The 14,941-nt window shown below is 51.3% G+C and overlaps 1 protein-coding gene across 4 annotated transcripts in view; it reads left to right on the forward strand.

The window, feature by feature from the left end:
• ATG16L1 (autophagy related 16 like 1) overlaps positions 1-13,700 on the forward strand; it is a 31,674-nt gene extending 17,974 nt beyond the window's left edge. For all 4 annotated transcript variants that reach the window (XM_016186898.2, XM_007519610.3, XM_016186900.2 and 1 more), the window contains 9 exons: positions 1,455-1,560; positions 4,355-4,425; positions 5,533-5,604; positions 9,262-9,382; positions 9,622-9,727; positions 10,897-11,046; positions 11,135-11,182; positions 11,593-11,694; positions 12,350-13,700. In XM_016186898.2, the coding sequence (XP_016042384.1) occupies positions 1,455-1,560; positions 4,355-4,425; positions 5,533-5,604; positions 9,262-9,382; positions 9,622-9,727; positions 10,897-11,046; positions 11,135-11,182; positions 11,593-11,694; positions 12,350-12,443 (870 nt within the window). In that variant the 3' untranslated portion in view covers positions 12,444-13,700. The remainder of the gene's footprint in view (positions 1-1,454; positions 1,561-4,354; positions 4,426-5,532; positions 5,605-9,261; positions 9,383-9,621; positions 9,728-10,896; positions 11,047-11,134; positions 11,183-11,592; positions 11,695-12,349) is intronic.
• Positions 13,701-14,941: the final 1,241 nt, after the last annotated feature.

Consider the following 14,941-nt stretch of genomic DNA (forward strand, 5'->3'; position numbering starts at 1 on the left):
CCACCCCCCAATTCTCCCACAGAGATGTATTTTCTGTGAAAGAAAGGGAGAGGCCAGAGTGTTGCTGTGACCTGTAAGGTACCAAAGATCAGATCTGGGGCCTCAGCACGTATGTCCTGTACCCTGGACGTGCTGACCTGCCTCTGGCCACCCACTCAGCCTGCTTTTATAATGGGAAATTTCAGGCGCAGATGTGAAAGTAAAGGCGTGTTGAGCCCCACATCAGAAAGATGCTTTCAGTTAGCTGTTTCTGCCCATCCATCGTATCTCCCCGCCCCCAACACTTACAGGGATGATTGGAAGCCAGTCTCAGGTGTGGTTCATGTATTTCAGTCTCTAGGCTGTTAGGAGAGATTGCTGTGGTGTCTGCTCATGCTCTCTTCTCGGTTGTAGCTTGAGGTGTGTTTTACTGTGTTTCCCTTCTCATCCTTGATCATCCAGTGGATGTCAAGCTTAGAAATTTCCCTGGAGCAGCAGGGGTGGAGACAACAGGAGTTCAGTCCTCCAGCATCAGCCGTGTCAGAATGCTCTGGTTCTTTCTCGTGTCAATGAGTAAACAGATCTTAAATAAATATCTCTCTTTTTAAAGGGCGGGGAGATAGCTCACCCAGTGGAGTGTACACTTTACAGAGTTCAAGCCCCAGCCACCTCCTGGGAACACTTGCATGAGGAAATTCTATGAATAAAAGAGAGCAGGGCACTGCCCTGGCATATCCAGTACCAGGAATCAAACCCAGGGTCTCTTGTGTGCAGGTCCTGGACTCTCCCCACTGGGCCACAGCATCAGCTGCAGAAATCCCATTATCTGTAGAGGAAGTTTAAAAATGCAAAGCATGGGCTGGCCAAATAGCTTAGCTCCCTTGGTTAGTGTTCTGCTTTGCCATGTGTGCCACCCAGGTTCAAGCCTGGCCCCCATCACATTGAAGCTTTGGTGCTGTGGCATCTGTCTCTCCCCAGCCCACCCTCTGCCTCTACCTTTAAAAATAAATAAAAGGATCAAGATCCCAGCTTTCAAGGGGGAAAAAACTCAGCCGTTAGTGTACTCCATTTTTTAGTGTTTCTGGTTTTTCTGTATTAAAACAGGACTGTAGGTCTGAAGAAGGATCCTGTTTGGGGCCGGGGGGTCAGGTGCTGGTATGCCTGAGGTGAGCACATGTTACAAAGTGCAAGGACCCGGAATCCCACCTGTTGAGGAGAAAACTTCACAGCCGTGAAATAGCGCTGCAGGGTGCTCTCTGTCTCCATCCTCCTTTCCCATTCAATTTCTCTATCTCTGTCCGATAAAAAAATAATATTTTTAAAAGAATGATAATATGTCTTGGGAGACTGGCCGTGGCTCAGGAATCCAACTTAGTAAAAGGCTGAGCCCCCATCTCAGGATGTGGGTTTGGCCTGTGGCTTCCTCCTCCCCTGGGGCGGAAGCTCTGGGTCTGAAGCAGGTGCTTGTCTTGCAGGATGCCCACGACGGAGAGGTGAACGCTGTGCAGTTCAGCCCGGGCTCCCGGCTGCTGGCCACTGGAGGCATGGACCGCAGGGTCAAGCTCTGGGAAGTGTGTGGAGGTGAGAGAAACTATTGTCTGGCTGGCTTCGCTTCCTTTCAGCCTTGCTTCAAGAAGGAGGATTGAATGAGGCCATCTTGGAATTTTGAAGCTTTGAGACCTAGTTAAAGATGGTTTTTCATTTTAAGATGGAGGCAGAGAGAGTGAAGGGAAGCACAGTACCAAAGCTCCCTTCAACGTGAGGGGCGGGGACAGGCTTGAACTGGGGCCTTGCGTATGTGACAGAGCAGCACACAATCTAAATAAGCTATTTTGTTGACCCCTTTGGTTTTTATGTTGGAGCCAGGGCCCTCACGCACATCGGATTTCACCCTTCTACGGCCCCCTTTCCATTCAGATAGAGCATCCACAGCCCCAGACCTTCTCTTCTTCTCATACCTCTTATGACCTCCTGACTGGTCCTGGGCGTGAACATGGTCACACTCCTGCCAGCAGACTGTCTCCGGCCCCTAGAGGTGTTTGTTTCTTCCCCTTTGCTTTTGTGTGGTGCCTGAGGTCAGACCTAGAGCCCCACACACATGCACTCTACCACTGAGCTGCCTCCTTGGCCCCTGAGTGAGGTAAAGGAGGAGGAGAGCAAAGCACTGCTCTGCCTTCCATGGAGTTCTCATTGTGTCTTCATTGCTCTTTCTTGCTGCAGCCTGGGGAGGATCAAGCCCAGCACCTCAGATGTACAAAGCAGATGGGGCTCTTCACTGAGCCACCTCCCTGGTCACCACTGCAATGTATATGTATAATGTGTATAATTGATGTGAGGAGAGAGAACTGAGTGCTGCTCAGCCCTGGCTTAGGACGGTGCCCACTATTGAACCTGGAGCCTCAGAGCCTCGGGTATGAAAATCTTCTGCAGAACTGTACTAGCAGTGTTGCTGGATAGGAGATAGCCGCTAAATGAACCTAAGCAATTAACATGCTTAGATGCACTTCTGTAGTTCGGGGAAGCAGTCTCCGTCATGGTCTGACTTACTGCACCATTTTTCTGCCACAGAAAGACTTAGTCATCCTGCTGTTTTCTCTCCCCATGGCTCATATTTACTGGATCTTGGAACCACATCCTAGAGGTCTTTTCTGAATTAATCCAGGTGTCCTGTTTTTTACCCTGTTAAAGATACCAGAAAAATGACACTTTCCATGCAATTGGAATACCTGTTCTTATTTGTCTCATCAAAAAAGAGACTCTGCGGGGGTCGGGCGGTGGCGCAGTGGGTTAAGCGCACGTGGCGCAAAGCGCAGGGACCGGCGTAAGGATCCCAGTTCGAGCCCCCGGCTCCCCACCTGCAGGGTAATCGCTTCACGGCCGGTGAAGCAGGTCTGTAGGTGTCTATCTTTCTCTCCCCCTCTGTCTTCCCCTCCTCTCTCCGTTTCTCTCTGTCCTATCCAACAACAAAGCAACGTCAACAATGGCAATAATAACCGCAACGAGGCTGCAACAACTAGGGCAACAAAAAGGGGGAAAAATGGCCTCCAGGAGCGGTGGATTCATGGTGCAGGCACCGAGCCCAGCAATAACCCTGGAGGGAAAGAAAAAAAAAAGAGAGACTGCTGGAAATTGATTTAAAAGTTGCCATTGACTGCACCTCCTCTGGTAGAGTCTTGATAGAAGAGTTTCAACAGGGGGGGCAATAATAAGTAAACAAAAGGTTTTTAAAAAAAGATCTATAACAAAATTAACTAGATTTTTTAAAAGGATTTTAAGAGGCCTTTGACCCTTTGAAATTAACCTCATTCAGAATAGCATTTGTTGACCATCCATCACACTTTAGCACACTGTGAGGCAAATAGTGTTGGGACATTAGCCAAAGAGAACTCTTGGTACTTGCAATAATGGTTTTCTGTGATTGCATCTCACTGAAGGCCTTAGTTAACGATTGCTGGTCAGTCTTGGGCTCCTGAAGCCTAGTGAAGGCTAGGAGCTAGGCCTGCCAGCATTTGAGGCTCATGGAGATACACTAAGTGCAAGACTCCAGAAACTCCAGGCAGTGGTTTAGTGATCTGTAAGTTAAGCATAGCTGTTTGCTTTTTAAATAAATTGACTAGTGAAGTTAATAGGCTAGAACAGTACAGGTAAACAAAAACAAAAACTTACTATTATTTTTTTAGGTAAAGAGGAAAAAAGTAAAAAACAAAACAAACAAAAAAACCACAGACTTCATTGCTGTGGGGGCTGGGCTCGAACCTAGGTCTTGCATGTGGCAAAACTGTTCACAATCCAAATGAGCTATTACCCCAGCCCAGAATCCCTTAACCTCACCTATTCCAGAAGTCGCCTTGTACATAACATTATATTTTTATTAGTGATTTAATCGTAGTTTACATGATTATAAACTGATCCATTATCCTTCAGTAAGGAGAAAAACCACATGCATATGATTACAGGGTATAGTTAGTTTTGCACCCAGCACCAAAGTTAGAGAAGGTTGGGCATAACTTTAAAAAACTGCTTTATTTATATGTAAGTTAGAAAGTTCTATGAGAAATAACAGAACCAAGTAAATAAATACCTTCTTTCTAGGTTACCAGACATGTTGCTTAAATTCCAGCTCTTCCTGCTTGCTTGGGGAACAGATGGCTCAAGCGTGTTGAAAGGAGCCGTGTGGGAACACAGGGCCTGCTGGCCTGGCGCCATGGTCCAGCTTGGAAGCTGACTAGCAGCTGCTTTTGTCTCTGACCTTGTTCTTCAGCCTTCATCCTGCAGGGTGGTGGTTTTGAGGATGTGACTGGCTCCCGTCATATTCCATGGGTACCATTGTAACTCGTGGGTCTGACCACTCTGTCTTCCTCATATCTTTATCCAGAGAAATGTGAACTCAAGGGCTCCCTCTCCGGCAGCAACGCGGGCATCACGAGCATTGAGTTTGACAGTGCTGTGAGTATGTTGGGTTTCGGAGGACATTTCAGGCATCTGGCTCTTGAAAACGACTAAATTACTTATCTGGCCTCTGTCCCACATGAGAAGGATGCAGGTGGAATCAGTTCATCTGCAAGCCAGCATCCCTAGGGCCTGGGCTTATGAGAAAATGACTCAGTTCTCTCGAACAGCCATGTCTTGAGTGTTCCAATACACTGTCCTGCGGGCGAGCCATTGTGTAGCTGCCCCCACCTTCAGGTATCTGTCACCTTTATGCCAGTCCTTGTGCTTTGCACCATGTGTACTTAACCCACTGCGCTACCGCCCAGCCCCCAGTTCTAAGGTTCTGATGGAGACTGAGGCGAGGGTGGTGAAAATGGAATAGAAAAACTGCTGACGGAGCCATTCTGAGAGGGCAGTTGCTGAGGTAATTGATGGTCAGGTCAAGAAGGCCAAGAAGGGCCAGTGTAGGCAGTGGAAGAGACAGGAACGTTTGGGTAGGGCTGACTCTGTCCAGGGTGGAGGCAAGAGCCAGCTGTGAGGGAAGGGCAATGTTTTCCTTCCCGGGGTCATTCTTACCTAGGCCAACAAGCTGTCCCTATGTTCCTGCTGGACCCTCAGTGTTCTACAGAAAGGAAACTGCTCTTCGGGGCGTCTTGGTAACTCCCCCTTGAATTCACTTTGGAGTTAAGAGGTTGGAAAATTCAAGATTGCTAACCATAGCGAAGACGGCTGGGGAGACAGGTCTTCTGGAACCAGCCATCAGAATTTCTAGGCTTGATAAAGCACACACAGGGCCAGGGCAGGTGCCTGGTCTGTTAAGATTGTAAACTGAACCAGAGAAGAGCGGGTCTCCAGGCAGATAGCTGGGAAGCGAGGCAAGAGGAGTGCCAGGCACTGGGGTTTGGGCTGTTTCCAGAGAGTTGAATTTGCTGTCATTGGGGGCTGGGGGTTGTTATTTGGGGCTCCCTCTTAGGCCAGTAGCATCTGTGGCATTCAAATGAGATTCGGCAAGGTTAGGAGCAAACCTGTGTTTTCAGCATCTCTACCTTCTTGGTTTGGCTATTAAAGAGTTTATGTTAATGTAAACAGCAGAAATCTTTTTCTCCTGTTTTTCTTCTGCAGGGGTCTTACCTCTTAGCAGCTTCAAATGACTTCGCAAGCCGAATCTGGACTGTGGATGACTATCGGTTACGGGTAAGACCCAGTGAAGAACAGTGGTGTGATCTGCAAACTTCTCGTGGTTATCAGGGTACATACATGAGGAAATTGTGGCCTGGTGGACTGTGTGTGTTCCAGAAAGTCTTGCCTGACTTTTTTCTTTCCTTTTCCCCCTTTTCTCCTTGAGAAGATTGAGACTTTCATTTTACGCTTTTACTCTGCTCAAGTTTCTGTGTCAAACTGTTTGCGGTAGGAAGCCCTCACACTTCCTCTTCTAAAGAGCTAAGGTATTTGGGCAAGTGAGGGTTTGTTCTCAGCACAAAGTCTGTTTCTTGCAGGCCCTGGGGTTCTAGGGACTCTTGGGGACACGGGCGACGTTCACACCCTGGGCGGGGCTGCTGTTGGGCAAAGTGGTGTCTGATTTGATAAAAATGCTCACAGTTGTTACTGGGACTTGTGATGCCATGGACTCCTGGTCTCTTTGATGGGACAGAGAGAAATTAGAGGGGATGTGGGGAGGAGGGGAGGTGCATCTCTGAGTCACAGCTCTTGGAGCTTCCCCTGCAGGTGGAGTCATGGGTTTGAACCCAGGTCCTTGTATATGGTAGTGTGTGTACTCAACCGGGTGCCCCACTGCCCAACCCCAGCACTCATTTTGAGATTTAAGATCCTTATGGGGAGGGCTGGAAAGACAGCGTAATGGTTCTGCAAAAGACTCATGCCTGAGGCTCCAGTGTCCTGGGTACAGTTACCAGCACTACCATAAGCCAGAGGTGAGCAGTACACTGGTTAAAATAAATCAGTTCTGGGGAGTCGGGCTGTAGCGCAGCGGGTTAAGCGCAGGTGGCGCTAAGTTCAAGGACTGGCGTCAGGATCCCGGTTCGAGCGCCCGGCTCCCCACCTGCAGGCAGGTCCCTTCACAGGTGGTGAAGCAGGTCTGCAGGTGTCTGTCTTTCTCTCCCCCTCTCTGTCTTCCCCTCCTCTCTCCATTTCTCTCTGTCCTATCCCACAACAACATCAATAATAACTACAACAATAAAACAAGGGCAACAAAAGGGAATAAATAAATAAAATAAAAATAAAATAAATCAGTTCTTAATGTGGTAGGGTGTTTAGTTTCTTTTCTTTTTTCTCCTTTTTGATTCCCTTTATGGTACTTTTTTATTGCATCAGACAGAAAGACCCTACCACCGCTTCATTTGTGGAGCTTGTCCCGCACTACTATGTGTCAGGGTTCAAGCCCAGTGCCCAGTGCCCCCATATGTAAGGCGCTTGCTCTGCTGGGTGAACTTTCTCCTAGCCTCTAACAGGGACATTTTATTAGATTCTTTAAAAATTCTAAAAGGAAACTGAGAAATGTCACACGTGTACAAACTACTATATTTTACTATTGACTGTAAGCCATTAAAGTAAAAAAAAAAAAATTGTGAAAGGTCATTAAAAAGCCCCCCTGCTCACTGCTTATCCTCTGGTGATGTGATGTGGCCATGGTCAGCTGCCTTTCTGAAGGTGGTTTCTGTTGCAGAAACTTCCTTTGCATTTTCCCGGGGTCAGTGGCTTGGGGTGTCAGGTGTGCCATGGGGAGCAGAGTACAGCCCCAAAGAACTCACTGGAAGCCTCTCCTAGAGGCTCAAGCGATAGTATAAATTCTGCTTCCCTGCTTAGAAGAAGAAGAAAAGGGGCCGTGCACACGTACAGTGAACAGGGACCCAGGTTCAAACCCCCATGCCCCACCTGTAGGGGAAGCCTTACAAGTGGTGAAGCAGGTCTGCAGGTGTCTCTCTTCCTCCCGTTTTCCTCTCAATTTCTGTCTGCAATAAATAAATAAGTAGTTTAAATAAGAGGAGATTAAAAAAAAACTAGTATTATGATGAAAATAAATGTCAGAAACAACTTGTGGATGGAAAAGCTTCTGAGTCTGTCCACTTAGTTTGAGCTTGGGGAGCCCTCCTCCCATGATTGAGATCTTGGGAAGGTGGGAGTCGACATCAGGCTGATCCAGTTAGTTTCCTCAGAACAAGAGGAACAGAACCTGGCCTTTTGGAAGCAAGCTGAGATAGGTAGCATGTTGCCCCCTGGACAGTGCACCTACTGTCCTGTGTGAGCAGCACCAAGTTCAAGCCCGGTGCCCACCATAGTGGCGGAGGCTTAAGTGCTGTGGTATCTTTTCCCCTCTCTCTGTCTGAAAAGTCAGCCAGAGGGATGAAACTCTAGCCGTGACCAGAAAAAGTAAATAAAAGGGATTTTTTTTGTTTTTTTTAATATTTAATTATTTTCCCTTTTGTTGCCCTTGTTTTTTTATTGTTGTAGTTATTATTATTGATGTCGTCGTCATTGGATAGGACTGAGAGAAATGGAGAGAGGAAAGGAAGACGGGGAGAGAAAGATAGGCACCTGCAGACCTTCACCACCTGTGAAGCGACTCCTCTCTAGGTGGGGAGCCAGGGGCTTGAACATCGATCCTTAGGCCGGTCCTTGTGCATCGCGCCACTTGCACTTAACCTGCTGCGCTACCGCCTGACTCCCGGGATTTTATTTTTAAAAAGGAAACTAATGTAATAAAGTGCAAGGTGAGCCCTGCTGAGACAGAGCTCTCCGAGAGGAAGGGATGGGTCTCTAACGGACAGCCACCTCACTGCCAAAGCCCAGTCCAGGGCCTGCGAAGTAGGCCTGGACAGTGCACTGCTTTGTTGTGCATATGACCCAGGTTCGAGCCTGGCCCCCACGGCACTGAAGGAAGCTCTGGTGCTGTGGTCTCCCCCCCCCCCCAGCCTCTCTGTCTCTGTTCATGGACAGGCCTCTTGCTGTTGGTGAGCATGAGAGGTGTCTTTCCTCATGATTCCTTTAGAAGGAATTCCTTGTACCGAGCAGAATCATACTTTCTGGACTTCAGTATCAGCCGTGTTGTTGGAGCGTTCTTGTTCTTGTCAGGACTGGTGGGAAGTTTTCAGCACAGCTACCACTTGGCTGGCAACAGCTGTGAGATTTCACAGGGGCCAGAAGGAAGCTCACCTGGTAGGGTGCATAACTGATCATCTGTGCACCCCGGGTTTGAGCCCAGGACCATATGGGAACGCCATGGCAACTCGTGTCATAGTCTCTCCCTCTCTGTGTGTCTGTCTGAAAAGATCGAAAGACACTTCACCTGGGACTGGTAAAATAGCACACACATGAGACCCTAGCATCACACACTCACACACTTAAGAGAGATCTCAGTGTGGAGTAGATGTAGCTGAGAATCTCGCAGACTTCTCCCACCTATTATGTTCACGGGACTAAGTTTGCATGCGGGATGTCAAGAAAGAGGCTGGTTTCCGTGTTAACACTAGACTCTGGGGTTTCATCCTGGGAGTTGTTTTGAAACCTACTAATTTAAGTTAGCAGGTGTAATTTTAAAAGTCTTTTAAAGGTAGCAGGGAGGTCCCTCCGGGGACTTGAGGTGATTTAAGTATGAAAATGTTGCCTTGCCCTGACTTACTCTGTCCCAGGGCCCCTCTACCAAGGCCTGTGATGGTGCTAGCATCTGACATTTCAGGCAGGGCTATCTGATAAATCCTCAGGGGAGTTCAAAAGAGTCCTTCTGTAAATTCTGCCTGCAGTCTCAGGCATTGGGGGCAGCCAGCCAGCTCCCCAGCAGCTCTCCAGGTCCCCCTGTGTCCCCCTCACTCTGGCGGTTGTCTCTCTCTTTCCTAGCACACACTCACGGGCCACAGTGGCAAAGTGCTGTCAGCCAAGTTCCTGCTGGACAACGCACGGATCGTTTCCGGAAGTCACGATCGGACCCTCAAGCTCTGGGATCTGCGCAGCAAAGTCTGTGAGGAAATTTAGTCTCTGTCTACTCTGTGGGGCCGGGGTGGGGGTCGTCCATGACAGCCCGCTTCCACGTGGTGTGTGCTTGACTTCATTTCCAGTTTCTGCTGTGGGGGGCTGCAGCTTCATCGAAATGGGCGGCTCTGACTCCTGGGGTGAGGGGCCAGTGGCAGAGGGGCCAGTGGCAGTGCTGTGTGCAGAACTCTGGCCTCTGCTTGATTTCCGCTGTCTTCTTCCCTCCAGGCATCAAGACTGTGTTTGCAGGGTCCAGCTGCAATGACATTGTGTGCACAGAGCAGTGTGTGATGAGTGGGCACTTTGACAAGAAAATCCGCTTCTGGGACATCCGGTACAGTGCCCGAGAGCTCTGGGGGAGGGTCTGCAGGGTCGTGCTCCACATATGGCTTGTGTGTTTTAGATCTCCAGGAGAGGCAGGTAGGAGCTTCAGTGTACATTGATCCCAGCAGTCTGACATTCCTTACCCACGGGGTCACCCCTGGCATCACTGCATATTTCCCAGGTGCTTCTCGCTGTGAAAGAAACAGCAATGAGCTGGCTGGAAGTGGGAGTGTGCAAAGACAGGCAGCTTTTTCCAGGGACATCACAAAACACCTCTCAAGATTAGTTTCCAAACAGGAAGAGGGGCTCACATTGCAGGAAAGCCATCAAGAACGTTCCAGACTAGAGTGGTAGGACAGGCTGGGGTGGCCAAAAGGGCAGGGGGAATCTGGGGGCCAGTTGGTCTTTCCTCTGGCTGTGCTGGTGCAGGCCCTGCCCAGGATTCTGTTCTTGACACATACCCAAGGTGCAGATGGGCCAGGGGAGACCTAGAAACTTGGGGGTGGTGGGGGTAGGGCGGTGACTTCCCCCTAATTCTGCTTCCAGATCTAGAACTGGCCAGAAACTATGTGTTTGTCCATCCAGAGTGGCCTAGGCCCCCAGGTGCTTGAGTCAGGGTGTATGGCTAAAAAGAGAATCAGCTTGGCACTTTGTCAGCCCTGATCAGCAGCTCATCCTGATCTGAAGCTGATTGGCAGTAGGTTAGGTGTCTAAGCAAAGGTGGTGTTTGCTTGCTTGCTTTGGCATCACTGGAACTTCATTGCTTCAGAATATCTTCAGATAGAGACAGACACATCACAGCACTGAAAGCTTCCTGCAGTGCAGTGAGGGCTGGGCTCAAAGCTGGGCCACATGCATAACAAAGCATCACACTGCCCAGGTCGGCTATTTTGCTGGCCTTGCTCAAGGAAATTCATTCTTAGAGTTCTGGTTCTCAGAGGTACTGCCATGAGGGCCTGTTGATGAGGAAGCAGCAGTGGCCACTGAGTTCAGCTTTATTCAGGTTGGCAGCCTACTGCCCCTGCATAGTGGAGCACTCTGGCTGTGTTCTCTTTCCCCATAGCACGGTGACCTGCTTAAAAGGGGAACATCCTGGGGGCCTGTGGGTGCAGCCTCGTGGAAGAGAGCGTTTGATCCCCAGCATCTACTGGGAACCTCAGACTTCCTGTCCTTCCCTAGATCGGAGAGCATCGTCCGAGAGATGGAGTTGCTGGGCAAGATCACCGCCCTGGACTTGAACCCAGAGAGGACCGAGCTCCTCAGCTGCTCCCGGGATGACCTGCTGAAGATCATCGACCTGCGCCTCAGTGCTGTGCGACAAACCTTCAGGTAGCCAGCGGCCCGGGCCTGTGGGGGCCCCCCGCTCTGCTCCTGAGTGGCCGGAGCTCGCAGAATGATGCGCTTCTCTTTGTTGTAGTGCTCCCGGCTTCAAGTGTGGCTCAGACTGGACGAGGGTCACGTTCAGGTCAGTAGTGGTGTGCACCCTGCTTTGGCTCATCTTGAGGTTGGAACGAGAGCACTGTCACTGGGGAGTGAGTGAGCTGAGCCTGTAGCGTCCCTGCCTGAGAGCTTCCCACAGTGAATCTGTCGGTTACCAGAGATCATGTCTCAGTCTCAGTCTCTGTCTGCAGCCTACCTTCCCGGCCTTCCTTTCTGATGGCATGAGAGTGCTGTGGTGTGTGGAGTGGAGTGCCCATGCCCCGTGCCTGAGTTTGATTGCTGGTTGAGGGTGGGTGGGGGCAGCATGCCCAGGGGGGTCATGGATACCAGGTCCTGAACCCTGCCACCCAGAGGAGTGGCCGTGCATTTAAGCTCAGAAAATGAACAGGAAAAGTGGGGACCAAGGAAGTGACTTCTGTCTGTTGTCGTCTCCAGCCCTGACGGCAGTTATGTGGCAGCGGGCTCAGCGGAAGGCTCACTCTATGTCTGGAATGTGCTCTCGGGGAAGGTGGAGAAGGTCCTGTCCAAATACCACTGGTGAGCCAGCCCCAGGGGGCAGTGTCCCTCACCCCACTTCTCTGCACCCCCCCCCCCCCACCTTTCTGAATCAATTTCCCCTTTCTGGTTTAGATTTACTTTGGGTTGGGGAGATGGCTCACTGGGTAGGATGTGTGCCTTGTCAGGCTTGGGACCCAGCACCCTGGGGGGAGCACTGTGGCCCTAGGGGAAGTGTCAGTACTGTGGTGGTCTCCTTTCTCTGTCTCCATCTGAATGAAAAGGTCGTCACCTGCAATGAAGAGAAAGCAGCACTGTTCGAGCTTTGCAACACCAGTGGTGGGACTCGTGGCCTCGTGCCTGCAAGCCCTGTGCTCTGCCCACTGAGCCACCTCCCCACCTCTTAGGTGCCTTTTGCTGTTGGTTGACCTGCCACCACTGAGCCATTTTCATCATTTTTGGCTCAGTTCCGTCAGCTGCCTAGGGCCTGACCCCTGGTTTCCTGCATGGTCTCGTAATTACCTCAGGGCTTGTCAGGCCAGAGTGCCTCCTCCTTCTCTTGCCAGAACTGCTTCCTGGGACCAGCTAGGGTTTCTCTGTAGCCTTTGCTTTCTAACTCACCTGCTGGGGGCTGATGGGGCACACAGCCTAGGCCCACAGCCTAGGCCCACTCACTAAGTGCCCCTCCTCCCTGCAGCTCCTCCATCAACGCGGTGGCCTGGTCCCCATCAGGCTCGAACGTGGTCACTGTGGACAAAGGAAGCAAAGCTGTTCTGTGGTCCGACTACTGATGCCCAGGTGTGGGCGTGGCCTTGACCTTTCCCACTGCCGCCCTCCTACAGGGCAGCGGCGTAGCCGGTTTGGCCTTGGCCTCCAGGGGCCTTTGAGCCTGCCCTCGAATAGGATCTCACGCCTGAAAAACTGACGCCAAAGGCCACCTGCCCGCTGCACCTTGGCAGGTCGGGTTTGTGGCAACTCAAGTGGGAAACACTACTACTGGCTCTGGTCTTCCATACCTCAGTGGGGCCACCAGGCACCACTGGCCCCTGCCTGGATGGCAGTGCCAAAGGCACCCCCACTTCAAGTGTTGGCTCTCCACTGTGCTTGCTCCCCTCCTTCCAAAGCACTGTGGCCTCGACTCACTTCTGGGGAACTTGCTTTAATCATTGGATTCAGAAACCCAGAACCTATCCACAAGCCTGGCTTCTGTGGAGATTGGGGACCTGGGGGCCCAGTCACGCACCACCCCCCCCCCCACTGGTCCTTCTGCCACGCTCTACTTGCCATCACATCTGACAGCTTCTGGACTGCTCACAGATCCCCAACCCCTCTCTTCCCAACAGTTCTTAGCTACTTGCCTCCGAGATCTTGTTTCGGTTGAGGGTTTTGTGAGGTAGGAGAAGAGGTTCAGAAACTTTTTTCCGGAGAAGTGGGAGCAGAGTGTGTTCCCGCTCGCCCCCAGCTCCCAGGAGGTAGGAGCACATAGGCCACAGCCTTCCAGGAGTGTCTGAATGACAGCTGCTGGCAACAAGGGACTCGAGGCCTTGAATGTATTGCCGTAAGCCGTGTCCGCCGAGTTCCTCTGCCTTGTGTGCAATAGCCCCTTCCCTCCCGGAGCATGGGGCTTTGGCTCCAGCTTTCTGGAGTAGTCAGCAAGGCTGGGGAATACTGGCCTGTGGCTTTTTTTTTTAAGCATTTATCTTCACTGTTGACCTCCATTTAAGATCTTTGTGTGACTGAGACACCAGTATTTTTGTCACATCTTGATTTGCACTTTATTTTTTAATTTTTATATTTTTCTTTTTGTCCTTCCACGTTGGTTCTCTGGACAGTGGTGGGTGTCGGTGCTGCCACGGATGGAGGTGTCGAGCGCTGTCTCCCCCCTGCCCCTCCCCTGCCCACATCTCCCTTTCCGGCTTGCTGTCCAGAGAGCCTGAGGCTAGGGGAGCTTAAGCCCACAGGCCAGGCGTGTCTTCTGTTTATTTAATTATGTTGCCCAAAAGAACATGATTGTAAATTAAAAGCAAAAAGTCTTATACACTTTTCAAGCTCTGTGCCTCCTGGTGGTTGTTTTGAGTCTCCATCTCCCGGGAGTGGGGAGAGACTAGCTGTTGCCTTGATTGTCGTGCAGCTGCTTATTTGTAGGTCCTGGCAGGTATGTGCCGGCTATGTGTCTCTGTCCGTCCATGAGCCCAGGTTCAGGTGTACCAGCCTTGCTCACACGGCACCTGAAACCCCTGCCAGCACCTCCCAGAGGCCCTGCTGCTGGGCCACCTGCCCAGTTATTTTAAAGAGTGAACAAGAGCAAAGCCAGAAGCCCCTCTGGAGTGTGCAGCAACGGCAGGGGTCAAACCTGACAGAACCTCAGGCATGCAGGCCCTGCACTCTACCTGCTGAGCTGGTTCCCCAGCCACCTGTGCGGCATTTGAACGAGGGATCCTGCACAGGAGTGTCAGGCCCCATGCCATCGTGCACAGAACTCCCCTTGTCTCTGCTGTCCAGTGGGGTGTCAGGAGTGGACCCCAGGGCTCTTGCACTCAGGCAGGCGCACACCCCACTGAGCTATGTCCCTGGCATCTGGTGCTGAAGAGGCCCGTCAGGATTTCTCTAGTCGTGCCGAGGCCGTGCGGTGATAACGACTCCAGACTGCCTCTGGTTGGGTGGGGGGATTGGCTCATGGCCACTCAGCTCCCTTGCAGGCAGCCTTGTGCTGACACAGGTGGTGCCCAGGGCTCTCCCATCCCATCGCCACCATCATCACGCTGCTTCCCAGTCACCGAGTCAAGATTCCATCCAGCTCCGACTTCTCGAGGCAGCTGGTGATCTTTGCAAGCTCCAGGAAGCTGGGAGCCAGTGGTCACCCTCAAGGAGGGGAGCCGTCACTCATCTCTGGGTGGCCACACTGTGTTTGACTGCCTTCCACCAGCCACCTCATGGATTTAGTGGGGGTAGGGGGGTGTGCCTGGGCAGCAGCTTAGTAAAAAAAAAAAAAGTTTTCTGGTGTCAGGATTTGAACCCAGGGCCTTTATACATGTGAGTCATGTACTTTGCCACTGAGACTCCTTCGCTGTCAGTAAATCACTGCTCCAGCCTTTTGCCTTCAGATAGAGGAGTGGACACCCTCCCAGCAGAGCTTCCCCAACGCCACAGGAAGGCCTGCTTTCTGCTCCCTGGTGCTAGGACAGTCTCCCGCGGGCTTTCCTCCAGGAGGCAGTAGGCTGGGGTGGCACATGGGGACACCCTCCCCACACGTGGCCATGGGCCAGCTCTCTAACAGTCCGCTCCAGCT

The sequence above is a fragment of the Erinaceus europaeus genome, chromosome 7 (assembly GCF_950295315.1).
Source record: "Erinaceus europaeus chromosome 7, mEriEur2.1, whole genome shotgun sequence".
In the NCBI taxonomy this organism is placed as follows: domain Eukaryota; kingdom Metazoa; phylum Chordata; class Mammalia; order Eulipotyphla; family Erinaceidae; genus Erinaceus; species Erinaceus europaeus.